The sequence below is a fragment of the Rhizophagus irregularis genome, chromosome 31, assembly GCF_026210795.1.
Source record: "Rhizophagus irregularis chromosome 31, complete sequence".
Lineage (NCBI taxonomy): Eukaryota > Fungi > Glomeromycota > Glomeromycetes > Glomerales > Glomeraceae > Rhizophagus > Rhizophagus irregularis.
This window is the reverse complement of record NC_089459.1, coordinates 2,791,575-2,817,502: the sequence shown is the minus strand read 5'-3', so window position 1 is coordinate 2,817,502 and position 25,928 is coordinate 2,791,575. Positions and strand designations below refer to the sequence as shown.

Genomic DNA, 25,928 nt, shown 5'->3' with positions numbered 1-25,928 from the left:
AAATGCAACATTACGTTTATTTATAGTTGCTTTCCCAAATATATCACTCTCACCAAAACTGCTATGACTTAGTACTGCAAGTTTATATTTCGGGCGAAAATTCCCAAATTTGGAAAGGAACGCAGTACATCAAATCCGTATAAAAAATATTATATTCTTACCTATTTCCCTTTCGTGAGTTTCTTCCTTGTGATAATGTCAAATATAACTCATAAATCCTTTGCTCAGCTTAAAAAGGAAGCTAGTATTGCTTATGAACCTAATGGCTTCAGTATAAAGCAATGGTTAGCCGTAACTAACAAATTGTTCGAAGCGGGCAATGATTACGAGTCTGACGAATCTGTATATATAAATAATATTAAAGCTTCAATGTAGGTTACCATATTTTTTTTTTAATACAATTCTTAGTTGATTCTTTTTTTCTCTCTCTTTTTTATTTAAGCCTTTTGCCCTTAATTCATTTTTCATTCAAAGTATCCTACTAGAGATAGTACCTAAACACAGAGATTTTGAAAGTATGAATTCGAAAAGTTCGATAGAATTCACTAATTTAAAAAATGATTTTTCCAATTTGAAAAATGTAAGTTATGTAATATATTGTTTATTAATAGAACCGTTAATTTGAAAATGATTTATTTTTTTCTTTTCTTTTTTTGTTTTTTTTAGAAACTTCCACATGCTATAGAGAGGGCAGAAAAGGCGGCTAAAACATTAGAAAAACGAGAAGAATTTAACAAGAATATTGATCCTTCTTTACAATCCGGCCTTCCTCGTTCACCTGTTTACATAGTATCAGATAATATGATTGGTAGCATATCATCAGATAGTTCAATGTTTCCAATGAATCCATCTATAGCTGAAAGAGTAGCAAGTTTACGAAACAATGGTTTAAATGCCGATATGCATAAAAATGATAACAATTCTTTAGCTGAGGATACTCAATTTCAACCGACAAAATTATCTATGCCTATCCCAATCCCCACTCCTCCTCCATCAGTTAGTGATAATAGTTCAACAGAGAATAAATCATTATCTTCATTTAATACATCATCGTCAGTTGGATCTAATTTGCAACAAATTGATCCTCTTGCCAATTATAAGTTTTCAAATTTGATAAGTGCTGGAGATTTGTATAAGCTTTTTAATCAAACTGATCCACCAATTCCAAAGATATTGATTTTGGATGTTAGATTAAGAAGTGATTTTGATGCTGGACATATTAAAACGGATAATATTGTTTGTCTGGAACCAATCGTTTTACCGGAAGGGTTAGTAGGTTTAACAAATTTAATTTTTGTTGGTTTATTTTAATTTTTATCTGCTCTTAAATAAATATGAATATACATACTTTTTAAGAATTTCTACCATAGATCTCGAAAACAAATTAATACTTTCACCAGCGCAAGAACGAGATCTATTCAAGAATAGGGATAAATTTGATTTGGTTGTATATTACGATCAAGATTCAACCTATAATACTTCGTCAAACAAATTTTCATCGCCTTCAGTGTCTAATGGATGCAATGACCTTTTGTTACATTTGAAGAATGCGATTTACGTAAATGATTATAAAAAAAATTTAAAAAGGCCACCTGTTTTACTGAATGGAGGTTTTGCAGCTTGGAGACGGTTTGCCTCGGACAAATGGATTGAAAAATCTAACACCAACAGTGACAAATCAAAAAGAAATGGGGTAGTTATTTCAGATAATAATCCTACTTCTTGGGCAGAAAACTTTAATAATGAAAGGTATGAGTTAACATTTGACACATCAAAATTTATGATTGAACTTCCTTTTCACTTATATACACAATATATATATATATATCGCGTATTTTAAACAAAAGGCCTCATCATCCTTACAAAATAAACCATATTTATAGTAAAATACAAAATAATGAACCTATTAGCCCCGGTAGAGCACCATATGTGAGAACCATGTTTGAATATGTGAGTATCTTGATATATAATAATATATTATTATTATTATTATTATTATTATTATTATTATTGTTATTGTTATTATTTATTTGATGTTTATATATATTATACTTTTCTATTACAGTTTCAACAAGCTCCTGAAATTCAGTCTATGACTAATGCTAATTACGACCATTCAAATATTTTACAAGATTATAATAATTATAATAATTATCAACCAATTCCTATGTTATCATCGTCACCAAAATCTTCTCTTTCACATACAATTCCGAGTGAATCAAAAGTTAATTCCGGCAGTATCACTAATTCAGCTAAATTTGGTGGTAAATTACAACGTCGTAAAACTATATTTGATAATCCGTATTATAGTTTTAGTAAAGTAGATAATCCAGATTATGCCTCACTCAATACACCACCACCACCAAAACCTAATCGTCAACCTCCACCAATACCTGCTCCAAGTAAACCATTACCTCAAGTTCCAGGATCTAACACAAATGGACAAAATATGCCAATTCCTTCACCTAGTAATAATTATCCTACACCAAGTTTGTCTGGTCCTGACTTAGGGCAAATGACTATGCAACTAGCTCCAATTTCTGATAGTAGTTTTTCTCAATTAGGATCAGGAATTGGATCAACAGGATTGAAAAATCTTGGAAACACTTGTTTTATGAATTCAGTTATTCAATGTTTAAGTGGTACAGTCCCATTTGCTCGATACTTTTTAGATGGTAGTTATAAACGACATATCAACAGAATTAATATTTTGGGAACTAAAGGGGTCTTAGCTGAATCATTTGCTACATTAATCAAAGTATTGTGGAGTGATTCATATACATTTGTTTCTCCTGTTACATTCAAAGAAGCTATTGGTCGGTTTGCACCACAATTTTCTGGTACGGAACAACAAGATTCGCAAGAATTTCTTTCGTTTTTATTGGATGGTTTACATGAAGATTTGAATATTATTAAAGAAAAACCAAAGATTCTTGAACTAACTCCTCAAGAAGAGGAAGAAAGGGAATATTTGCCTTCGCAAATGGTATCAGAAATGGAATGGGAAAAATATTTAATGCGTAATTCTTCTGTGGTTGTTAGTTTATTCCAAGGGCAATTTCGTAATATTTTAAAATGTTTAACATGTAATAAGACATCTACGACTTATAATGTATTCATGTGTCTTTCATTACCAATTCCTCATAATTATAATGGAGAAAGAATAGATTTATACCAGTGTCTTAATGCTTTTGTCAAAGAAGAAATATTGGATGGAGATGATGCTTGGAATTGCCCTCGATGTAAATGTCGTAGACGTGCAACTAAACAACTTACGATTTCAAGATTACCAGATGTTTTATTGATACATTTAAAAAGATTTTCGTTTAATGGACCATTTAGAGATAAATTGGAAACCATGGTACATTTTCCAATTAGAGATTTTGATCTGACACCATATATACCACTCCCTAAAGAACAACAATCATCAATTCATTATAATTCTCAATATAAACAATGTGGACCTTTTATATACGATTTATTTGCTGTTTCAAATCATTACGGAGGTTTAAATGGTGGTCATTATACTGCTTGCGTAAGAAATGGATATAGACATGAATGGCATAACTTTGATGATAGTAGAGTATCTGCATGTGATGAATTTAGTGTTATGGTAAGAATTTGATCATACGTTTTGTTTATTACTTGTTCGAATGCACTTACATATGATTTCTTTGTTTTTTTAGACCCGTGCAGCATACAATTTATTCTATGTTCGAACAAGAATTTAATATGATATCCTTAAAATGCGATAATATATGTATTAGTTTATAACTTTTAATGAATAATTTACATGAAATTAAATAATGTACGGACAATTTCAATTTTTTTTACTTAATTATGTATTTATTAACAAAATGAATCTAGTTATTATCTACTTATATAACAAATGTGTACTATAATTTTTCACAAGCTAAATTTTAAAAAATTAATAAATAGATTATCTTATTTTTAAACAAGATTATCAACATGTGTTACTCTTCCTTTATCTAAAATGGAACTTCAACATCAATCATATTACTAATTTCTCTCAACATATCCACAGTAAACGCGTTTTGTTTCTTTTTTGGTGGCGATTTAACGGGTTCTTTTTTTTCTTTTATTTCTTTTTTTTTTGGATTTAACATTTCTTTTCTTTTTGCTAACTGGATAAAAATATAAAAAATAGAATGTTCGTTTAATATTTTATATTAAAAACAGGAGATATACATTTCGATATTTAAATACTAAAGAAAATAAATTTTTTTTTTTTACGCGTAAAAACAATAATAATTTCTTTCTGTTAGTAATAATGGTGTATAGGAAGAATCGTAAGAAAAGTAATATACAAATGGATATTGATGATGTTTCTGAAGAAGAATATATTGAAGAGAAAGAAAATTCTGATTCGGAAGACGAATACGTCGTAGAAAAAATAATTGATCATCGAAAGATAAAAGTTAGTGATTTCCTTTAATATAATATATATATATTTTTAATGTGAGTTATTTAAATGATTTCGTTTTATTCATCCAAGGGCGCCACGCAATATTATCTTAAGTGGAAAGGATATCCTGAAGATGATAATACATGGGAAAATGAATCAGACGTGTATGTTTCTACATAAAATGTGTTTTTTAACTAAAACATGGTTTAAGAAAAAATTTTTAAATTTATTTTAGGTTTGCTAAAGAGCTTATTGAAAAGTATTGGAAGAAAATAGAAAAATCTAATAAACAATCCGTAGAAAGTCCTGAAGAAAGTTCCGACAAAGGAAATTCTAAAGAAAACATGAAGAAAATAGAACAAGTTAAAAAAAAACAAACTATGATAACAAGCAATCAAGTTAATATTAGAAAACGTAAATTTAGCGATTCATTCAATGAAGAACCTGATTTTTCTTTACTTGAAAATTTTCCTCCTCCTAGCCTCACTACTTGGGAAGAGGCAGTTGATGATGTAGAAACTGTTGAAAGAAATTCTAAGGATAGTGGACTTTGGATTTATTTAAATTGGTATTTATTAAAAGAAAACTTTCTTTTCTTTTTCCTTCTTTCTTTTTTGGGTAAAGTATTTTTTTTTATTTAATTTATTTAAAGGAAAAGTGGACACAGAACAAGACACCCTGCTTCTGTTGCTAACTTAATGTGCCCGCAAAAGGTAATGATTTATCATTTATCATATTATCGCTTAAAATGTTAACCAATTGATTTTATCGTTTATTAGATAATTCGTTTTTATGAGGAACACCTGAAATTTAAAGATTTGGATGAAGATTAAATTTGAATCGTTCATATATATTGTTGTTATATCATTAATTTTTATCTTTGTTTTTGTCAGTAACCATTTATGAATATTTACTAATTATGTAATGTTCAAAATTGGTTGTAGCTTCTCAATTTTGTAATTATGATAATTTAGAGTTGTGAATATAGCATTATACAGTACAATCTATATACATTTTTTTCAAAAATTTAAGTCCTGAGTGCGAAATCCTAATTTATTTAACTTAAAATTAATTAATAAAAAATGAAATACAAAACATTTCAACTTGTTTTAGAATCTCTGCTTCATTCTTGCATTAATTATTTTTAAATTCGCGTGTACTTTGCCTGGTGGACTACCTAATATTAATGATACTACTGAATCACGTGCAATCTTGATATTTTGGAATGAACCTAAAATATGAATAGATCTATTCATTTAATCATTTAATAGCAAAGGACATTGATAATTTAATTATTAGTAATTATCAAAAAAAAAAAAACGATCCAAAGCATTTAAAGTATTGCATGCAAACAACTTACGAATCTGCTAATACAATCCTTGTTTTTGATGCATTTTCAATAGCAAACTTCACTTTGCCATTTTTACCCGCTATACGTCCAATTGCACGAGATAAATGATCCCCTTCTAATTTTTTTACTGTAATAAAAAATTTTATAAATAAATTAAAAAAAGTTAAATAGTAATGAGCAAATAGTTTTTATAAATTATTTACCATCTTTTATGTCAAATGAATCTATGTAAAGATCATCAACACGCAAAATTGCTATCGCGTCCTAATAAATTAAAAATTAAGATTTATTTGGGAAACCTTTGAGTAACTATACATTGAATACATACTTCAACATCAAATCCCATCATAAAAGCTTTGACAAAATCAGCAGCTTTTTGTAATGATCCGGAGTCTTTAGTGTATTTAGAAGTCTAATCAATTATGTTAAATGTTCTAAATGTTTAATGTATAAATTTACAATTAGAATAATTAGAATTTAAAATAATCAATTATCCTTACTCTTAGCTCAACACGATTTGATCTTGTATTCATTCTAACTTGCAAACTTAAATGTTTCACCAGAGGTTCATAAATTTTTTTCCAATCTTTCTTAAGCGGTTTAAATCTATGTGATGGGACCGATATTTTACGAAGCTGTGATATACCATTCTAAAAAGGTTTAAATTAATTACAATCAGAATAAAATAATATTTATGATAGCGTGAAAGCATAGGAAATGAAGGCTATATCTACATTTAGTTCATTAATAGTAGCAGGACGAAATTTTGGTTTAATAATAGTCTCCTCTTCGTTATCGTTTTCAACTAACATTTCTGTTGCTGCTTCTGTTTGCTCTTTTGATACTGAATTATTTGGAATATATTCAGCATCAATCATAGTTTCGTCGGTATCATCAATTATTTTATTAGACATCTTTCAAAATTTTTACAATTTTATTAATTTATTTATCAAAAAAAAAAAAAATTTGAAATTGATCAGAAATTTTTTGATACTGTATGTTGTGAAACTTTTGAATTAAATTAATATTCACTATTGTTAAGATTATCATTATTGTTGATTCTCTCCTAAGATGGTCCTTCAAGTTTCGAACCCAAATAATGTTAAAATATATACAGTTTCTGGTTCTGGGTGTCGCTCTATACCAGATTGGCTGGAGCGAAAGAAAAAAAGAGTATTAAAAAATGATCCAGGTATAATCATGTTGCGCCTTGGATTTAAGCTTAAGAGGAATTTATAAAAAACGGTATATTTATTTTCTTGAATAGAATGGAGATCTAGAATAGAATTAATTCAAGATTTTGAGTTCCCTGAAGCTTCATTACGAATAAAATCAACAAGGGATGGCTGCTTCATAATGGCAACAGGTAGTTTTTATTTTTTTTAAAAAAATTAAAAAAAAAAATTCGGAGTTAAATTTGATGCACTTTTTTATCAGGTGTTTATAAACCACAAATTCGAGTTTATGAGTACTCCGAAATGTCAATGAAATTCGATCGACATACGGATTCAGAGAACGTTAACTTTGTGGTAAGAATATAGAAATTTCATCATTTGGGAGGGAGGGTTTATTTGTACGAACATGTTAAAAGGTATAATAATTATAATAATGTCAGATTTTATCAGATGATTGGACCAAGTCTGTATTATTACAAAACGATAGAACAATTGAATTTCATACACATGGTGGAATATATTATAAGACTAGGATTCCCAAAGTAATATATCCATGAGTTTTTATTATATTTTATTTTTCAATTTGCAATAATAATTTTTTTTATAGTTTGGCAGAGATTTGGTATATCATTATCCATCATGTGATTTACTTATAGGAGCATCGTCTCATGAAGTATATAGACTAAATTTAAATCAAGGAAGATTTTTAAATTCATTTTCAACAGATTCGACAACAGGAATAAATGTTACAATAATAAATCCTGCACATCAATTATTTGGATTTGGTACTGAAAATGGTACAGTAGAATTATGGGATCCAAGATCAAGATCACGAATTGGATTATTAGCACCGCAATTACCTTCTTTCTCAGAAAATAATAGTAATTTATTTCAAGTTACAGCCATGGAATATAAAAATGATGGACTTTCTTTAGCAATAGGAACTTCTACTGGACATATCTTATTATATGATTTAAGAAGTTCAAAACCTTGGTTGGTTAAAGATCATCAATATGGTTATCCTATTAAAAAATTATTTTGGTATGATGATGTTATCGGTAATGAAGGAAAATCTAAAGTTATTAGTGCTGATAGCAAAATTATGAAAATTTGGGATAAGGATAATGTAAGTCATTTTTGAAGTTATTTTTCAGGAAATTTGCTCTGGGTTGATTATAATTTAATTTGTAGGGAGCAAATTTTACTTCAATAGAACCTAATACGGATATTAATGATTTTTGTGTTGTACCGGATTCCGGATTAATTTTTATTGCTAATGAAGGTATACAAATTGGTGCTTTTTATATTCCTTCGTTAGGTCCTGCACCAAAATGGTGTTCATTTTTGGATAATTTGACGGTAAATTACAACTTTAGTTTAATGATTCTTTTTTAAAAAGATATTTAAAAACAAAAGAGTAACTTTCTTTGGTTTAGGAAGAAATGGAAGAAAATCCGCAACAAAATATTTACGAAAATTATAAATTTGTCACTAGAAAAGAATTAGAAACGTAATTGTTACGTGATTTGTTATGGTTTTTATCTATTTATACTTACATGAATTATACATTTTCATTTGTTTGTAGCCTTGGTATGGATCAATTGATTGGATCAAATGTATTAAAACCATATATGCATGGTTTCTTTGTAGATTTACAATTATACGAGAAAGTAAGATTGTTATATCCAGTACTTTCTTATTCCAATTCACTTTTGCTTACGTCTTTATCTATTTAAGGCAAAACTTATTTCTAATCCATTTGCATATGCTGATTATCGAGAAAAAATAATTAAAGAAAAACTTGAAAAGGAAAGGGAATCGCGTATAAGAGTAACCAAAAAATTACCCAAAGTTAATAAGGAATTAGCAAGTAGATTAATAAAATCTTCGGAAAAGAAGAGGAAAATTCTTCAATATGAAGAAGGAAGAACTGCCACTGTTTCCGCTGTTGATGAAGTTAATAATTTACTCAAAGATGATAGATTCGCTGAATTATTTACTAATCCAGAATATGAAATTGATGAACAACAAAATTTATTACACCCAACTGTATGTATTATTGATTTAGAGTTTATTAAAGAAATTTGGAAGATTTTATAATTAAACTTTTTATTGATTTGATTGTATAGAAGAAAAATTTGAAGAATAACGATGATGATGAGGAGGAGGAGGATGAGGAGGATGAAGACGAACAGATGAATGAATCTGACGAAAGCGGCACGTCTATGGAGACTGACAGCGATGAAGGTATGATATTTTATAGTAAATATTCAGATTTTCAAATAATACATATTTAACATTCGATTTTTTCATAGATTTAATAACTCAATTAAATAAACATAAAGGAGTTAAATCGAAAAAGACAAAAGATGAACCTATACGTAATATTCAATCTACGTCAAAATTGCAAAAAAATAAGGTTAGAGATTTTTTTTTTCAAGAATTTTTTTTTTCAACATTTTATTGAATATATTTATATTAAAGGGATCAAATGGAAAATGGGGTAATATGGGTGAAATGACAATGACATTTAAATTAAATAATAAAAATAAAAAAGATAATGATTACAATAATCAGAATCGTAATAGAAGATCTGCTAGCAAGAATTTCTTCAGAGGGTTAAACTAATATACTTTACCGCAAAACAATAACGGCAAAATACGGTATTTGATAATAAATCAGTTGGCGAGGATTTATTTTGCGACTTTTTTAAACTTTGTAGTGTAATTATTGACATGCAAATAAAAGACGTTACACAATTATAATCGCGCTCGTTTTTAATAGCCACTCATTATAAACAGTCTAAATAGCATAAACAGTATACACTCACTATACTCACTACTATATAAATGCAACAACAACAATTTGAATTGGTTGATCCGCCTTCTGATGCAATTTCCTCGGTTGTGTTTAGCCCAACTACTTCTAATCATTTATTAGTTTCTTCCTGGGATAAGGTATGCGAAAAACTTATTTATTTTTACTTTCATTGTTAATACAATATACTTCATATGTTTTTAGACAGTAAGACTTTACGACATAAATGAAAATTCGCTTAGAGCTTCTTTTCAACATAAAGCTTCAGTTCTTGATTGTTGTTTTTCTGATGGTGTACACATATTTAGCGGAGGTCTAGATCATTGCATAAAAAGGTAATAAAAGTTAATTATTATGAACATTATTTTTTTTTAAGTTTTTTTAATAAATATTTCTTCTTTAAAGTTTTGATATAAATTCAACCAATGAATCTATCGTGGGTCTACATGATAAAGCAGTAAAGTGCGTTGAATATAGTTTAGAAAAACGTAAGTCGAATACATAAATTTACGTGTTTTTAGATGAACTATTTCTTTCATTACTTTCGTTTTATTTTTCTTTAGACATGATTGTATCGGGATCATGGGATTGTACAATTAGGTTATGGGATATTCGTAAAAAAGACGCGTTATTTGGACAATATGAAATTGGAGACGGGGCAAAAGTATTTGCTTTATCATTGGTTCATTATAAATTAGTGGTTGCAACAGCTGGCAGACAATTTTTTATTTATGATATTAGAAATATGTCGGAAACTATACAAAAACGTGAAAGTAGTTTAAAATTTATGACTCGTTGTGTGAAATGTATGCCTAATCGTCAAGGTAAATATTTATTAAAGGTAAAGCATCCATTCAAATATATATAACAAAATTTTTTTGAATGTAGGCTATGCTAGCAGTTCAATTGAAGGTCGCGTTGCCGTTGAATTCTTTGATCCATCACCTGAAGCTCAGGCGCGTAAATACGCGTTTAAATGCCATAGAAAAGTTATTGATGGCGTAGATACTGTTTATCCTGTTAACGCTTTAGCTTTTCATCCAACGTAAGTTTTTCTCGAATTTTTTTAAAAAAATTTTTTTCCCTATTTACATTTATAACGAACATTTCTTATCTATCTTTATTAGACATGGAACCTTTGCTTCAGGAGGAGCTGATGGGATGGTTAATATTTGGGATGGTTTTAATAAAAAGCGATTAAGACAATATCCACAATATCCAACAAGTATTGCAAGTTTGGATTTCAGTAGAGATGGACAATATTTGGCTATAGCAAGCAGTTATACATTTGAAGAAGGTGAAAAAGATCATCCTCCGGATTCTGTATTTATAAAACCCATTAATGAAAATGAATGCAAACCAAGAGTTATGGCTTCTAGCGCTTAACTAAAAGGTTCTTAAATTTTATAATTTTATCCAATTTAATTTCCTTTTATTTATCAAAATAAGCATTTTAAATATTTTAAGCGGCATATCTTAGTGATAAAAGTGTATCGAGTCAGTAGTTTTATTTTATCGTGCCGTTTTTCTTAAATTAAATATTGTATTATAAATTTATTAATATAATATTGACGGTTAATCATTAATTTTTTTTTTATTAATATTAGCCACTTTACCTTATTTAGAAAGATTAAATATAAATTTGGTAAAAATAGACTGAAAACCAAGTGAAAAAAGAATTTTAACATGGAAAAGCTATGCATTTTCATATAGTCGTTTCAGCAAATTCTATTATAATATGCCCTATATTAAATGTCCTTGATGGATTTTTACAAAAGGATAAAATACTGTATTATCGATATTATCCTAAATAGTGAGAACAAGATCATATAAATAATAAATATGTTCTTTCAGTTTTAATAACTATGAATAATTCAATATGTTGCAACAATATATACAAAAAAAAGACTGCATGGTCCTCCGAAACGATTAGGATGCACATGTAAAAACAAATAGCAAGACTGTAATAACACATACAGCCTTCTAGCAATGATCAAAAACAATGCAACACAAATCTAGTGTTGTAAGTTTTATCTGATAAATTATTAATACCAAATTTATTAAAATCCTGTAAAACGAAAGAAATGAAATTAGTTATAGAAATAAACAAAGCTCTTGTGATAACAAATAAATCATAATAACCATATTTTGCCTGGGTCTCTCTTTTTGTTTTCTTATTAGCTGCAAATTGTTCTTTCAAATCATTTTCCATGGCAGCCGCCTGATAAGCCAAATACATTAGATTATGTTTTCTTTTTTGTCCTTTTGTTGGTTTAAAATGCTAATGTAAGAAAAGTCCGTATTTCATTAGATTTTTTTTAATAATGCTAATAATAATTCAAATAAATGAAACATACTGTTCCTCCACTTCCCCCTCTGCCAGGTTTTGTTAATTCGCCCATTTGAGCTTGCCATGCATCAGCCATTTGATCTGCTGCATTTATCTCTTTGATTATAATTGGCCCCTCTTTACCTCTTCTGCCTCCCAATTTTTGAATCTACTTATGAAATAATAAATCATTAAATAATAAAAAACAAGCAAAAGTAAAATTAGTACAATATTTTACCACTTCATCATCTATTTGACTATCAGGTTGCGCTTGTTCACTACTTTGTTGTTGTAATTGTGACCCATCGTAATAATAATCTGGATATTCCATATATGAATTTGTACCGGCATCCCATTGGTAATTGTAATTGTAATAATAATCATCATTCACATTATAATCTTCTGTCGATTCGATGTTGGATGAATTAATCTTATCTGAATTATTAGTTGTTTTAAAGGAGGATTTGTCCTCAATCACATTATTTGGTATTATATTCGTTATTTCATCTCCTATCAATAGAACATGAATTATAAGCATGTAAAATAAATATTTAATAATAATGTAATCAGTTACCTAATGGAAAAAATGATTCCGTAAAATTAGCTTTGTCTTTTGTTTCTTCGTCATCGCTATGCACCTTTACTTCTTTTCCTTTTATCTTGGAAACAGTTTGTGATAAGTTGGAATTTTTTTGTGCCACGGATTTTCGCTTTGTAAGTGTATGAGGAACAAAACTTGTAGATGCTGTCGTCGGCTTATTAGCTAAATCAGTTGGTTTATTTGTTGACGATTTTTGTTCTTTGCCAGTAATTGGTCTTTTTGGTGCTGGCAATAGAGCAAATAAATCACTACCACTAGACTTAGATTTTTTTGAACTTTGATCCTTTTCACTGTCATCCTCATCGTCTTTAACAGATTTTGGTAAATCAACTACGATCTTGACAGGTCCATTTCTTTTGTTTTTTGGTGGAGGAAGTAAAGAAGTTAAAGAACGTTTTTTTGTTACTGTAGTTACTGTGGTTTCTGTTTCTATATTTTGAATATCATTTTCTTCTTCACTACTGGATATATCTGATCCATAATCAGCAACGAGTGACATATTGGAATTTATAATTAAAAAGAGTTCTATCAAATAGTTTGCTTGTTTATGTGCAACTATTCGAATTTTTGTAACGGAAAAATTTTCAATGGGTTAGGGCAGTAGGGCTTATACTTTTTTTTTGGCGTTACACCGTTTATCATCTGTATACGTAATGTAAAAATTTTCATATAAAAGATAAAATATAATCATCTTTATTATTCGTTCAAAATGTCCTCACTTTCCTTGAAACAGGCGGAGGAGTTTGCAAAGACTTCTCCAGGTGAAGCTGAACAAATATATAAGCAAATTCTTGCGCAGAATGCCGGTATGTTTATTTCAAAATTGACCGTTCACAGACGTTAAACGACTACGCGACTTTTTTTTTTATATAATTTACTTTTTGCACGGAATGATTTTTGCAGTCGATCATTTTAAATCGGGGTTTTTTTTAATAATTTATTTTAGGAAACAACGAAAATTTGATCCGAGATCAAGAACTTGCTTTGGTTAAACTTGGAGAACTATATCGGGATTATAGGTATGTTATTCTATATTTAATTGTGACCATCAGTTAATGATTAATGCTTTATATTTTTAATTAGAAAACCAGACGAATTATCAAGTTTGATACGTTCTTCTCGATCTTTTATGGCATCAATTGTGAGAGCTAAAACTGCTAAAATCGGTATAATATTGTTATCTTTTATATCACGTGTTAATCAATCTTTGTTCCTTTATTGATTCCAGAAATTGTTTTTACGTTTCAGTAAAGACCTTAATTGATCTGTTTTCTGAAATACCTGATACTCTACCACTCCAAATCGAAATTTGCAAAGAAACAATTGATTGGAGCGTACAAGAAAAACGAATTTTTTTAAAACAATCCTTGGAAACCCGTTTAGTAGCATTGTAGGATTATTTATTTATTTATTTACTTTTTTATTTTTTTAAAAAAATATCAAATACCAATGGATTTTTTATTAGATATCTTGATAATAAAATGTATCATGATGCTTTAAGTCTCATCAATTCACTTTTAAAAGAATTGAAGCGTTTGGATGATAAAATGGTGCTAGTGGAAGTTCAACTTTTGGAGAGCAGAGTTTGTCATGCGTTAAGAAATTTACCAAAATCTAGAGTAGATTTCAAATTTATATCTTTTTTGAGAGTTTGACCATAATCATCTTTATGCTAATGAAAATCATTTATATTCAAGGCAGCTCTTACATCAGCTAGAACATCTGCGAATGCTATTTATTGTCCACCTCTTCTTCAGGCTGCACTGGATATGCAGTCCGGAATTTTACATGCTGAGGATAAGGACTATAAAACAGCGTATGTAATGTAATTATGAATCTTTGTAATTTTAACTAACTTATTGTAAATTTCATAGGTATTCGTATTTTTACGAAACTCTTGAAGGATATTCATCACAAGATGATCCCAGAGCTATCTCTGCTTTGAAGTATATGTTACTTTGTAAAATCATGTTAAATTTGGTAAGTTTTGTGGTCGGTCATCAATATCTTTACACAATTTAATTTGCATAATCAATTGATATACTTTTTTTAATTTTGAAGTCGGAAGATGTTTATGCCATAATCAATGGTAAACTCGCTTTACGTTACGCTGGACGCGAAGTTGATGCTATGAAGGCTATAGCAACAGCTCATAAAAATCGTTCGCTAAACGAATTCGAAACCGCATTGGCGATTTACAAAGATGGTATTAATCATAAAATCATAAATTTATGTAAGCCTAGAATTTAATTGTAATCGGTCGTTATTTTTCTTAATATTAATAGAATTGGGAAATGATCCAATCATTCGGTCACATCTTGCTGCACTTTATGACACTTTGCTTGAACAAAATTTGGTACGCATAATAGAACCTTTCTCTAGGGTAGAAATTTCCCATGTTGCGGAAATGGTCAAATTACCCACCCCGCAAGTGGAGACAAAGTTGTCTCAAATGATATTAGACAAAGTTTTTCATGGAATTCTGGATCAAGGAGCAGGATGTTTAATTGTGTTTGACGAGCCATCTCAAGATGTAAGTTTATTTTAGTTATCGAAATATTTGCATTGTCCATTAAACTAATACTATACAATAAATGTTTAAGTTAACATATGAAGCCGCATTGGAAACCTTGAAACAAATGGGAAATGTTGTTGAATCATTATATGAAAAGGTAATATTATCCTTTTTGGGTTGTATACACAATTTAAGTCCTGTAGCTGATCCATATTTTTTTTTATTCTAATATGCAGGCTGCGAAGTTAACGTAAAATAATCAACTCAATATTTTGTAAGAAAATAATTTATTAAATAATAAATACATCGAAACTTGAATTTCCTTTTTTAGTTAGTGTTATTTGACAGAATTGTTGCAAAACCGAAATTTTTTTTTTTGTTAATAATTTGTACAAAATTGTATTTGTGCTATTTTAAACATACAGCTGCAGACTGCAGCATTTTCGCCTCTTTTCGAAAACAAAAGTTTTTAACCGAAAAGAAAGCTCGTGAAAAGCTGTTCTTTTGCGAGTATATAATATCATCGTACGATGAATAATTTTAGACTTGGGACGTTAAATCACTAACAAAAAAAAATTAGATATATATTCTGTATAATAGCAGATAGAAAATTAATTTTGTATAATTTTTCTTTAAAAGCGAAATTTAATTTAAACAATATAATAATATCTGGTATATCTATTTTATTCAATTTCTTAATCCTATACGAGCAGTATTTGTCAAAGAAACCGTATTTATAGATCCAAACTAAATTTTAATATTACCAACTTGAAAGATCAAGCAGAGATAATTCGAAAAGTTAATTCTTGATGTTTACAGTATGAAGATATATAGTAGCCTTCTAACGTTACTTATATCTTGTATTGGTATATTACAAGTTGTATATGTTACAGCTGAAAGACCAAAAATTAATTTTAATGGGCTGTCTCAAATTCTTATACCGGGACAATATAATGGTATATCAGAATATAGCAGTGCAAGTCAAAAAGAAATTTTTGACAGTGCAAGTGATTCTTTTATAACACAGTTTCCAAACGGTACCTTCCAATTGGTCGGGACATCATCATCTAATGGGACAATAAATGCAATATGTATACTACCTCGGTCTAATGATGAAATGGACGTATATATTGGTGGTAATTTTAATTCAATTGGAGGTATAACAGTTAATAATATAGCTCGTTATGACCCATCTGCAAAGACATTTTCACCTCTAATAGAAGGATTAGATGGTCCAGTATATTCATTGTATTGTGATACCATCAATTCTATTGTATATGTTGGAGGAATGTTTTCTGCTCCAATTAAAACAACAAATAATATAGATCCCGCGGATTTTGTTGGTAATGTAGCTATATGGAGAGATAATGCGTGGGTTGCGCTACCTTTCAAAGGATTTAATGGACCAGTGTACACCATTGCATATAATGAACCTAATAATACTATATATTTTGGGGGACAGTTCGATGCAACTGGGGATGGAACATTTGGTGATATATCAAATATTCAACCAATAAACATTCAAAATTCTACGGTAACATTGATTTCTTGTTATTTGATATTTTTTATTTTATTTTATTCATTTATCTTCTTTTATTATTATTATTTTATTGATTTGATTCGATTATGATATCTAATTTAATTATTCTAAATTATAGATAACTGGAGGTAATTCAGCTGTTAGGGAAGAGTTTGGAGATCCAACCGTTATTACATGCAGTGCAGAACCTGATGGACCTGGAACAACTTGGTTGATGAGAGATAACATTCCGGGTTTTTGGAGAGCAGAATTTAGCGTTAAAGTAACTCCAAGCATGATCGGAATTAAAAATACAAATGTTGAGGGGAGGGGAACAAAAGCATTTAGGTAAATTATTGGTCTAGAAAAGTGGGTTTATTATAATGAATGAAGTAAAAGATTGTTTTAATTTTATTTCATATAGGTTAATCGCCACAGCTGATATGAGCGTAATCACACTATCTTATATGGATCCCATAGCCGGCCTTACACAATGCTCAGATTCTTGTCCTCTTAGTTCTGATAATGTTGAATTTCAAATGTTCTCATTCGTTAGTCAACTTGAAATAATAGGAATTCAAGTGGACATTTTGGAATGGTACGGACTCGGTGGTGGATTTCATGGCATTCAACTTTTCCAATCTGGTAAAATCAATTAACCTTTTCTTTTTTTCTTTAATAAAAAATAAGTTAGGTTAAAGATAATTTCTACATCTCTTTTATTCTAGATATTGTTGTACGTGCTGCGAATGATAATAATCCCTCTTGCGCAGTAAATCAATTTCAACCAAAAGTAACTGTTGAAGGTGCATGGGCGTCTACATTAATATCTGGAACTTGGAAAAGTGTATTGCAGACAACTGGAGAACTCTCTACGGCAAAAGTTATTTTACAACCATATATTCCGCAAGCTGGATATTACAATGTTACTATGTCTACACCAAGTTGCATTCCAATTGATTGCTCAAAAACAACTTCCGTTGATGTTATAATTAATGCTGCTCCCGGACAAACATTTGGACCTATAACAATTTCCCAAAATAATCCTACCTTGAATGATAGAATAGATGGACTTTTCAATGTATTTATTTCTGCTACTACAACTTTTTTTAAACCCACTGTGGAAATTACAATATCAGCTACCGTAACAGCACCTGTTGGAGCTTTTATTACAGTTGATAGTGTCAAATTTGAAAAAGTATATCGTGGTACGCCTTTAAGAGGTTTATTTCAATATTGGCCCCCCTCAAACTTGAACCCTCAGCCTGCGTGGAACGGGTTTAATGGTATATTAGCTCCACTTTCGATTGTGCATACGATCAAAGTCTTATCACAATCGTTAATTGTAATTGGTGGTAAATTTAATAATGTCACATTCTTTAACATTGTAAAATATGATGGTACATCATTTATACCATTCCCTAAAGGAGGTCTTAATGGCCGAGTTAATACTTTGGAAAAAGTTGATGATGATTTATTTATTGGAGGTTTATTTAATAACAATGTATTAGAATCTGCAACGAGAAGATTAAATAATATCGCTAAATTAAGTCTTACAGATGAACAATGGTCACCAGTCTCTGGTGGTGTAAATGATGAAGTAAATAAAATAAGTTTACTGAATAATCAACAAATTCACGTAGCGGGTAAATTTAACACAATTATAACTCCACAAGCTAATGCGGAGGGCAAAATATTTGGTAATGTAACATCTGGTTATGTGATCTGGGATAATGGATTCCCCAAATGGACAACTTCCGGTTTTGTAGATGGTAAAATTAGCGATATCGCATCTCATTCAGTTTCTGGAGAACAAACACCCTTAACTTTTTATGCTGGAAGAATTTTATCTGCTCAATCTACAACTGCATTTGGAGGTAGTTTACTTACAAGTTCTGGAGTTTCCGCACTTCCATTATATCCACAAGCTTCAAATGGAAACATTTTCGAGACCATCATTAACGCTGTTTTAATATGGAAAGATAATGTAATAATTGGTGGTAAATTCACATTTGATGATAATAATATTACGAATGTTGCCATTTTGAGAGATGGTTTAATGAATAACCTTGGAAATGATGTCATTCTTGGAGAAGTCAAAAACCTTCTTGTGGTTGATGATTTACTATACATCGGAAGTGCATCCACAGCCGAAGAAAATAAAAATTCATTTCTTATTTATAATTTGAATGACCGTATAGTGAATGTTTCACCTCAATTAACCGGTAAGAAGATTTCTATTTCGTAATTTTTTTTTCCGAATACATTTTTATTAACTCATTCTTTAAAAATGTAGCTAATGATAATAACGTTAGGGTTAATGCTATAAAAAATCGTGCGGGAACTTCTGATATCCTTGTAGGTGGCAAATTTGATAAAGCTGGTTCACTTGAATGTAAGAATATTTGTATTTGGGATTCAAATCTCAAACAATGGAAATCTCTTGGTGTAAATGATAATCTTTCCGGTGAAATATATGCTATGGATTTAATTGGGGTAAATATAATATAATTAATATAATTGAAGTTTTTAGAAAAAAAAGCACGTGTTTATCTTTTTTTTTTTGTATTATAGAAAAAAAGAGATAGGTTGGTCGTTTCCGGAAATTTAACCTTAAATGGAAATCTCGCTTATTTACTTAAATATGATTTTGGCAAGTCAAATTGGGAGGATATGAGAGGAGTTGGAGATGGTAAACTTCCGGGGCCTGCTGTTGTAGTCTTTAATGATTTCATGATAGATGATCAATTTTTCGTCTCAGGGTACGCTGAAGACAGCTCGGCATATTTACGTAAATGGACTGGTAATAATTTTAGGAATATAGGCGAAAAAATTTTGCCAGGTTCTAAAATAGAAGCTTTAAGTTTACTTCCTTCAAATGGCGAACACGATAGTGTTGATTATTTGGGAGATGATTGGTTGCTTCTTGTTTCTGGTTCATTAAAATTAGATCCAATTGGAGATGTTAGTGCAGCATTATATGATGGAAAAAATATGTATCCTTATATTATTTCTTCACAAATGAATGGAGTTCCAGGACGTATTTTTGCTATATTCACAAATATAGGGTCTGATTTATTGCTCGGAAAAAGTAAGTTTAATATTTTAGAATTTAAAATCGGCATTTTTTCTTTTTTTTTAAAAAAAAGAAAGAGGAAAAAAAGGGAAAAAAAAAGACAAATACTTATTTATTTTAATTTTTCTTTGAATTCCAGAACATTTGCCAATACCAGTAGTTATTGCAATTTCAACGGTTATTGCACTGTCCTTTGTATTTTTGATATTTGCTTCTGGAATGTCATATAGATATTTCAAACGAAAACGTCAAGCAAAAGAACTTGCCTCAATAGGACCGCGAGAGTCCATAAAAACGCCTTTCCGTAATAGTGAATTAATGGCCACTATTAATGCTGCCGCGGCCTTAATCGGACAACAGAACAATAGTCGTTATTCTATGACCTCTAGCAATAATTTAAGAAATTCTGCGTTTGGATCTAATGTTGATGTAAAATCATTAGATGAAGCTGCGGCATCTGGACTCATTGGTTCTGGAGCTATCGGAGCAGCAGCAGGAGGACAAAATCATAATCAAACTTCAACGTTACAAAATAATACACCTACTTCAGTAGGAGGCGAACGAAATTTAGAATCAAAAGAACCACCTCAATCCCCAACAAAACATCAATCTCTTATCGTTACTCCAGCAGACGCTTCTACAGGTCAAGTGTGGTTGAATGGAGAACAAGCATACGCATACCGTGCAAGATATCCGTTTATTGCAAGGGAAGAAGGCGAATTAGGTAAAAAATTTTTCCCCCTCTATTGAAAGGAAAATATTTAGTAATGATAAATTTGTGATTAAACTGTTGAATTTCTTAGGATTCAATGCCGGAGATACGATCTTTGTCACAGATACCAGTGATGAAGTATGGTGGTTGGGTTGGAAGCGACTAGATGGTAAGATTATTTACTCACTCTGTTTATTTTTTGAGTTAATAATAACATTTTTAATCCCTTTTTTAGGAACAACTGATGAATTTATTCGAGGTGTATTCCCAAGTAATTATGTAGTGGACCAATTGAATTCAGAAGAAATGCCATCATCTGTATCATGATGTTTGGTTTTTGTTTAAAAACAAAAAAAAACATTTTTTTTTTTGCTTATTTTGCTTATTTTTATACTTCCTTTTAAAAATTTATTCCTATTTAACTTAATTTTTTTACTTTCCAACACCATCAATTCCGTTTTCTTTGAACCTTATAATTCCTTCTTACCGATTACATATACACATATATTTAACCTTTTCATTATTCACGTAATTAGAGATGGGTTATTTAATATTTTCTTTCTCACAAAACTTGTAAAGATTTTTTTTATTAGAATTTTTCTTTTAAAATGTACTCTATGAATTAATAACTTGGAAATTAGAAAAGTTAGAAAGAGTTAGAGTGAAAATTTGATTTTGCAATAAACAAATTCATGTAATATTTTAAATTATTTAAGACAAAAATATCGAGCCAAAAAAAGGTTTATATCTGAAACTTGTTTCAATGTTTTATTATGTCGATACCAATGCCGATCTTTGTTATGATCGGCATTACATAAATAATCTAGTGTTGATCATCATGTCAGGATCATCTACCATGAAAAGAAATTTTAAAGTTTCAAAGATTTTTTTTCGATATCATTACAAACCTTTTACTATTTATTCATTTGTTTATAAACCAAACTTTGCAAAGGTGCCGTCTGAACCAGCTAACCTAAAAAAACCTTTACAAAGGTATAAGCCTTACTCAGTTAACAGAGAGGTTGAAGGGGTAAAACTTGGGGAGGTTACAACTTCTGTTGCTGGTAGCGGTAGTACCTTGAGCAAAAGCTTGCCACATGTTTCATTAGGACTGCAAAAGCAATCCGGCAAAGAAATGAGTATTGATTTTACAGAGCAAGAGTCAGAAATATGTAATATATTGAGAAAAGTTACTACATATTTAAAAGAAACTAAAAATTTACCCCTTGTTGAGCTTAGAATAGCTGGTGGCTGGGTTCGAGATAAAGTAATGTTTATTTTTTTGTTTTATAAAAAAGAAAAATCTGAATTTGATTTGATTCTGAATTCTTTTGGAAATAGCTACTCCGACTTGAATGTCACGATTTAGATGTTGCAATAAATTCATTAACAGGGTTTGATTTTGCAAACTATATTAAAGAATTTCTTGAAAAGGAAGGAAATAATAATCAAGTAAATATTCACGTAATAGAATCGAATCCCGAAAAATCTAAACATTTAGAAACAGCTACAATGAAACTTTGTGGTTTAGATATTGATTTTGTTAATCTAAGAAAAGAAATATATGAGGATAGTAGAATTCCTGTTTCCCTTGTAAGTATTATGAAATTAAGAGACGTGAGGAGAAATTATTAAATGGAAATTCATTGTTATTATGATATTTTTTTTAAAAGGAATATGGAACTCCAGAAGAAGATGCTTATCGTAGAGATATTACAATAAATGCATTATTTTATAATATACATACAGGTCAAGTAGAAGATTTCACAGAAAAGGTATTCAAAAAAATTAGAAATTATAATTAAAATAATGCGAATCTTAATTAATATTATATGGTATAAAAGGGTATATCAGATTTGAGTGAAGGATTAATTCGTACTCCACTCTCTTCCTGTAAAACTTTTAAAGATGATCCACTTCGCGTATTAAGATGTATAAGATTCGCAAGTAGATTTCATTTTGAAATTGTTGATGATGTGAAAGATGTTATTTTAAAAGATGAGAGTATCAAAGTAGGTTCTCATATGGGATAATTCGTGCGTCAGCCATGTATTAATTTAACGTTCAAATAGGTGGCATTAAATGAGAAAATAAGTCGTGAGAGGGTTGGGATAGAAATTGATAAAATGATTAAAGGTTTATAATTGTCATATTTGTTTTAATTCTATATTTGTATATCTTTTATTTTATTTTAACTATTATTATTTTTTTAGGACCTGATCCAGTTCAAGCCATCGATTTGATCGTTAATTTAGGATTATATGATGTTGTATTTTCACCACCACCGCAAGAAAGCATTGTATCTGGAAATCTCGGAGCCCCAAAAAATTGTTTAATTGTAGCAAAAATTCTTAGTTGGTATGAGTTTATTTGAATATTTAATACTAAATAATAAGCTTATTTATTATCTTATGTTTTATTAGGTTGCTTTCGGATAAAAGCAAAGATTACAATATTCATATTATATTTCATCAATTAAATGAGAATGAAAAAAGAGCGTTATATTTGGCAGCTTGTACGTTACCCTATAAGGATATGACATATACGGAAAAGGGAAATAGTCAACCAGCGTATCAATATGTAATTCGAGAAAGTATAAAGGTATGATATAATATGAATTTGATGGATTTGTCAAATTTATGAAAAAAGAAGTCTAAATGGATGATTTAAAATAATATAGTTTTCGAATGATGATGTTAACAAAGTAAAAAAACTTTTATCTTCAGTCGATTTTGTGACAAAAGCGGTTAGTCAAAATAACGAAGTTCTAACCGATAGGCTCGGACTCGGTATTAATATATCTATTTATTGTGTTCAATATATGATTTTTTTTTAAAAAAAAAAGCTAGAAAAGAATTTATTTATTTAATAATAGGATTATGCATACGTGAACTTAATTCTGAATGGCCAACGACTTTACTCTTTGCTTTATCTAATGAATTGAGACCGTATATGGATCAAGTCAAAGAAGATAAAGAAATTAAAGAAATTAACAATAAATATACTAAATTCATTGAAAGGATATATGAATTAAAACTAGAAAATGCTTATAGAGAAAAACCTTTGCTGAATGTAAGTAATATTTACTTCTTTTAATAGTATTTTTTTTTTTACTTATCCAAATGAAATTTTTCCCGCATGCACAGGGAAAAGATATTCAGAAATTATTGAATATTAAACCGGGTCCAAATTTTAGAGACATATTGAATTCAATTATGGAATGGCAATTAGAATATCCCAATAGTAGCAAAGAAGAATGTCAAGAATTTATTAAAAATAAATATAATAATTTACAATAAAAAAATGAGGAATATTATTAAATTTATATTGCTAATTTAATTAATTTAATCACCGTTTTCTTGTTACTAAAGTAAATCCATCATCGTCGATTATAGGTTTATTTTTTGATAATTTTGTAGTTATTGTTGAGTTATTTATGCTCGTTATCTCATCACTTTCCATTGTTGAGTTTTCTCCATTTTCTAGACTTTTTTCATCATATTCATCACTACTGTCCTCATTGTCCTCATCGTCCTCATAATTTTTTGCTTTCTTCGAGTTTTGTTTAACTGATTTTTGTTTTGATTGTAGTAAATCTACTGTTGAGTAATTTCCTTGAATGCATTCATGATATATTTTAATAAGGTCTTGAGATATCTAAAAAAAAATAAATAAATTAATGTAATATATATATAAATTTTTTTCGAGAATATTTATTCATACTTGATATGCTGAATCATCTTCCAATAAAGTGTTAAATTCATCGGTCATAACTTGATTCAAAATAGTTTCTAAATCATCAACGTCGGTGTTTTTACCATCTATACATAGAATATATACGTATATATATATTAGAGAAAATAATTTTAATAATTGAATGTATAATGAAAATTTAAATAGAAATTACTTTTATTAAAATAATCCACTATAACATCAATTAACCAATCTCTTTTATCTTCGGAATCGTGTCCTCCCCATTGCATATCTACAGCTAATTTTAATGCTGTCCATTGAGTTTTAAATAATAATGAAACTCCTTGCGTAAATTTTTCTCGAGACGACATATCAGCAAAATATAGCGTCGATCATTTATGTGTCTAATTTCATACATATATACAATAATCATATGACGAGTAATCCACTTTTTTTAAAAAAAAAATGTTTAAACGTAAGTCAAGTTTACCAGCACCACCTACAACATTATCGTTCACAGACATTCTCTCAGATTTAACAAGATTACAAACATATCATCAAACACATATTGGAGAGAAAATAGACGTATTAGAAATAGTTAAAACTGAGGATTCAGCAGATGAAGGACCGGCACCAAGTATAATTTAAATTTTTTTTTTTACAGTCAGTGTTAAAAAATTTTGATATCATATAATATAATTTTCAATTATTAGACCCAATTCCAAAAATTTTATCACCAACCTTTCTTGGTAATTTAAATAAGGTTGATGATGCTTCATCAGAAGTTGTTTCAAATACTTACGAAATTATTACTAATTTTATAAGAGTCAATGAACAGTTAATTAAATCTCAAAAAGATTTAGATGGACTGGGAAGCGACATTGAAGTGTTAAGGAAAGAATTAAGAGGTACTATTGATACTTTAAATAACAGTAATATCCCTATTGGAGAGGGTGATGATAGTAAGTCGTGAGCCTAAGTAATTTAGTCTATACCTTATGGAAGGTAGTATAATAACGTTTTTAAGAATTGTAATATTATTCCCAGAACGACGAGATCAAAAAAATAACACCAGATTAATAAACCTTAAAACATAAGAACAAAAAAATTTTATTTAGTGACTTGAAAATTTTGTACTCTACTTTCTTAAAAATAAATTATAACTTATCGGATTATGAAATAATTCGGTTTACTTTCTTTTTTTAGATTCTTGTATTGGTTTATAAAGGATTATTTTGTATTTTACAACGTCATAGTACGCATGCGCATCATTCAAATATAAAAAGACGGATTTTTCAAAACTTTTTTTTTTCATGTTGTTCTCGTGACAGCTATTATTTGAGCAAGTAGCTCCGCATCCTGTAACACTACTCTTCTGTCCTCCTAAGGTTCCGTCAGATAAACTTATTTCATGAAATAAAATAATTAAAGACTTTGATTCGAGACTTATCCGAACAGATTATGAATCTCATTAGTACGTATGAAGAATTGTAAACATGATCCAGGTCTGAAGCCTTATTTTCTATTGGTATAGAACCGTTTTCTTCATTCCCATTTTCAACTCTAGTGTCATAGAGTCATTTTTTTCTAGCTCTATTATTTTCGGCATTTTCATTTATCATTTATTGTTTGGATTTGGTACTTAGACCAGAAGTCTTCATACACTATCTGATCTATGTGTTAGGGGAATCAGAGTAAGTTACATTTCGAAAAT

The 25,928-nt window shown here is 29.4% G+C and overlaps 11 protein-coding genes across 13 annotated transcripts; 8 read left to right on the top strand and 3 right to left on the bottom strand.

Moving 5' to 3' along the window:
• The first annotated feature begins 174 nt into the window (after window positions 1-174).
• OCT59_022736 (uncharacterized protein) lies at window positions 175-3,968 on the top strand. Its single transcript, XM_025315594.2, has 7 exons — window positions 175-371; window positions 475-580; window positions 667-1,268; window positions 1,357-1,749; window positions 1,848-1,950; window positions 2,066-3,613; window positions 3,687-3,968. Exons 1-7 carry the CDS (start codon window positions 196-198, stop codon window positions 3,729-3,731), a joined length of 2,973 nt encoding a protein of 990 aa, XP_025182456.1. The 5' UTR covers window positions 175-195; the 3' UTR covers window positions 3,732-3,968.
• Window positions 3,969-4,116: 148 nt separating this feature from the next.
• Window positions 4,117-5,456, top strand: OCT59_022735 (uncharacterized protein). Of its 2 annotated transcripts, XM_066144953.1 has the most exons (6): window positions 4,117-4,171; window positions 4,287-4,438; window positions 4,517-4,590; window positions 4,662-4,994; window positions 5,079-5,139; window positions 5,206-5,456. In XM_066144953.1, the coding sequence occupies exons 2-6, from the start codon at window positions 4,292-4,294 to the stop codon at window positions 5,257-5,259; spliced, it is 669 nt and encodes a 222-aa protein (XP_066006365.1). In that variant the 5' UTR covers window positions 4,117-4,171; window positions 4,287-4,291; the 3' UTR covers window positions 5,260-5,456. The 2 variants fall into 2 exon arrangements, with proteins under 2 accessions (XP_066006365.1, XP_066006366.1); XM_066144954.1 differs by having other exon boundaries at window positions 4,117-4,438; window positions 4,517-4,588.
• Window positions 5,457-5,460: 4 nt separating this feature from the next.
• OCT59_022734 (uncharacterized protein) lies at window positions 5,461-6,768 on the bottom strand. Its single transcript, XM_025315593.2, has 6 exons — window positions 6,512-6,768; window positions 6,278-6,427; window positions 6,106-6,189; window positions 5,981-6,041; window positions 5,787-5,904; window positions 5,461-5,674 (listed from the first exon to the last, which is right to left on the bottom strand). Exons 1-6 carry the CDS (start codon window positions 6,689-6,691, stop codon window positions 5,536-5,538), a joined length of 732 nt encoding a protein of 243 aa, XP_025182455.1. The 5' UTR covers window positions 6,692-6,768; the 3' UTR covers window positions 5,461-5,535.
• A 60-nt stretch (window positions 6,769-6,828) lies between these two features.
• Window positions 6,829-9,717, top strand: OCT59_022733 (uncharacterized protein). The gene is made up of 12 exons (XM_025325185.2): window positions 6,829-6,969; window positions 7,045-7,143; window positions 7,215-7,306; window positions 7,393-7,494; window positions 7,560-8,078; window positions 8,144-8,311; window positions 8,389-8,462; window positions 8,538-8,622; window positions 8,690-9,001; window positions 9,082-9,199; window positions 9,268-9,371; window positions 9,437-9,717. The coding sequence occupies exons 1-12, from the start codon at window positions 6,849-6,851 to the stop codon at window positions 9,578-9,580; spliced, it is 1,938 nt and encodes a 645-aa protein (XP_025182454.1). The 5' UTR covers window positions 6,829-6,848; the 3' UTR covers window positions 9,581-9,717.
• OCT59_022732 (uncharacterized protein) lies at window positions 9,658-11,636 on the top strand. Its single transcript, XM_025310441.2, has 6 exons — window positions 9,658-9,909; window positions 9,974-10,104; window positions 10,175-10,257; window positions 10,333-10,593; window positions 10,658-10,814; window positions 10,897-11,636. Exons 1-6 carry the CDS (start codon window positions 9,802-9,804, stop codon window positions 11,153-11,155), a joined length of 999 nt encoding a protein of 332 aa, XP_025182453.1. The 5' UTR covers window positions 9,658-9,801; the 3' UTR covers window positions 11,156-11,636.
• Window positions 11,338-13,272, bottom strand: OCT59_022731 (uncharacterized protein). Its single transcript, XM_025315592.2, has 5 exons — window positions 12,673-13,272; window positions 12,337-12,608; window positions 12,127-12,267; window positions 11,912-12,050; window positions 11,338-11,837 (listed from the first exon to the last, which is right to left on the bottom strand). Exons 1-5 carry the CDS (start codon window positions 13,196-13,198, stop codon window positions 11,830-11,832), a joined length of 1,086 nt encoding a protein of 361 aa, XP_025182452.1. The 5' UTR covers window positions 13,199-13,272; the 3' UTR covers window positions 11,338-11,829.
• A 129-nt stretch (window positions 13,273-13,401) lies between these two features.
• Window positions 13,402-15,548, top strand: OCT59_022730 (26S proteasome regulatory subunit rpn6). The gene is made up of 11 exons (XM_025309154.2): window positions 13,402-13,505; window positions 13,646-13,718; window positions 13,783-13,865; window positions 13,948-14,089; window positions 14,165-14,318; window positions 14,397-14,515; window positions 14,574-14,679; window positions 14,761-14,905; window positions 14,985-15,232; window positions 15,303-15,371; window positions 15,451-15,548. Exons 1-11 carry the CDS (start codon window positions 13,409-13,411, stop codon window positions 15,466-15,468), a joined length of 1,254 nt encoding a protein of 417 aa, XP_025182451.2. The 5' UTR covers window positions 13,402-13,408; the 3' UTR covers window positions 15,469-15,548.
• A 486-nt stretch (window positions 15,549-16,034) lies between these two features.
• On the top strand, window positions 16,035-21,239 carry OCT59_022729 (uncharacterized protein; the record flags this gene model as incomplete). The annotated part of the gene is made up of 9 exons (XM_066144952.1): window positions 16,035-16,748; window positions 16,873-17,081; window positions 17,158-17,378; window positions 17,462-18,958; window positions 19,030-19,229; window positions 19,308-19,824; window positions 19,949-20,533; window positions 20,613-20,690; window positions 20,757-21,239. The coding sequence occupies 9 exons, from the start codon at window positions 16,035-16,037 to the stop codon at window positions 20,846-20,848; spliced, it is 4,113 nt and encodes a 1,370-aa protein (XP_066006364.1). The 3' UTR covers window positions 20,849-21,239.
• A 120-nt stretch (window positions 21,240-21,359) lies between these two features.
• Window positions 21,360-23,820, top strand: OCT59_022728 (uncharacterized protein; the record flags this gene model as incomplete). Its single annotated transcript, XM_025309162.2, has 10 exons — window positions 21,360-21,788; window positions 21,863-22,114; window positions 22,195-22,296; window positions 22,366-22,533; window positions 22,594-22,657; window positions 22,735-22,879; window positions 22,945-23,122; window positions 23,202-23,310; window positions 23,397-23,593; window positions 23,668-23,820. The coding sequence occupies 10 exons, from the start codon at window positions 21,360-21,362 to the stop codon at window positions 23,818-23,820; spliced, it is 1,797 nt and encodes a 598-aa protein (XP_025182449.2).
• OCT59_022727 (uncharacterized protein) lies at window positions 23,749-24,604 on the bottom strand. Its single transcript, XM_025315590.2, has 3 exons — window positions 24,429-24,604; window positions 24,245-24,342; window positions 23,749-24,178 (listed from the first exon to the last, which is right to left on the bottom strand). Exons 1-3 carry the CDS (start codon window positions 24,583-24,585, stop codon window positions 23,870-23,872), a joined length of 564 nt encoding a protein of 187 aa, XP_025182448.1. The 5' UTR covers window positions 24,586-24,604; the 3' UTR covers window positions 23,749-23,869.
• Window positions 24,602-25,405, top strand: OCT59_022726 (uncharacterized protein). Of its 2 annotated transcripts, XM_066144951.1 has the most exons (3): window positions 24,643-24,851; window positions 24,928-25,176; window positions 25,242-25,302. In XM_066144951.1, the coding sequence occupies exons 1-3, from the start codon at window positions 24,680-24,682 to the stop codon at window positions 25,247-25,249; spliced, it is 429 nt and encodes a 142-aa protein (XP_066006363.1). In that variant the 5' UTR covers window positions 24,643-24,679; the 3' UTR covers window positions 25,250-25,302. The 2 variants fall into 2 exon arrangements, with proteins under 2 accessions (XP_025182447.1, XP_066006363.1); XM_025325184.2 differs by having other exon boundaries at window positions 24,602-24,851; window positions 24,928-25,405.
• The last annotated feature ends 523 nt before the right edge of the window (window positions 25,406-25,928 follow it).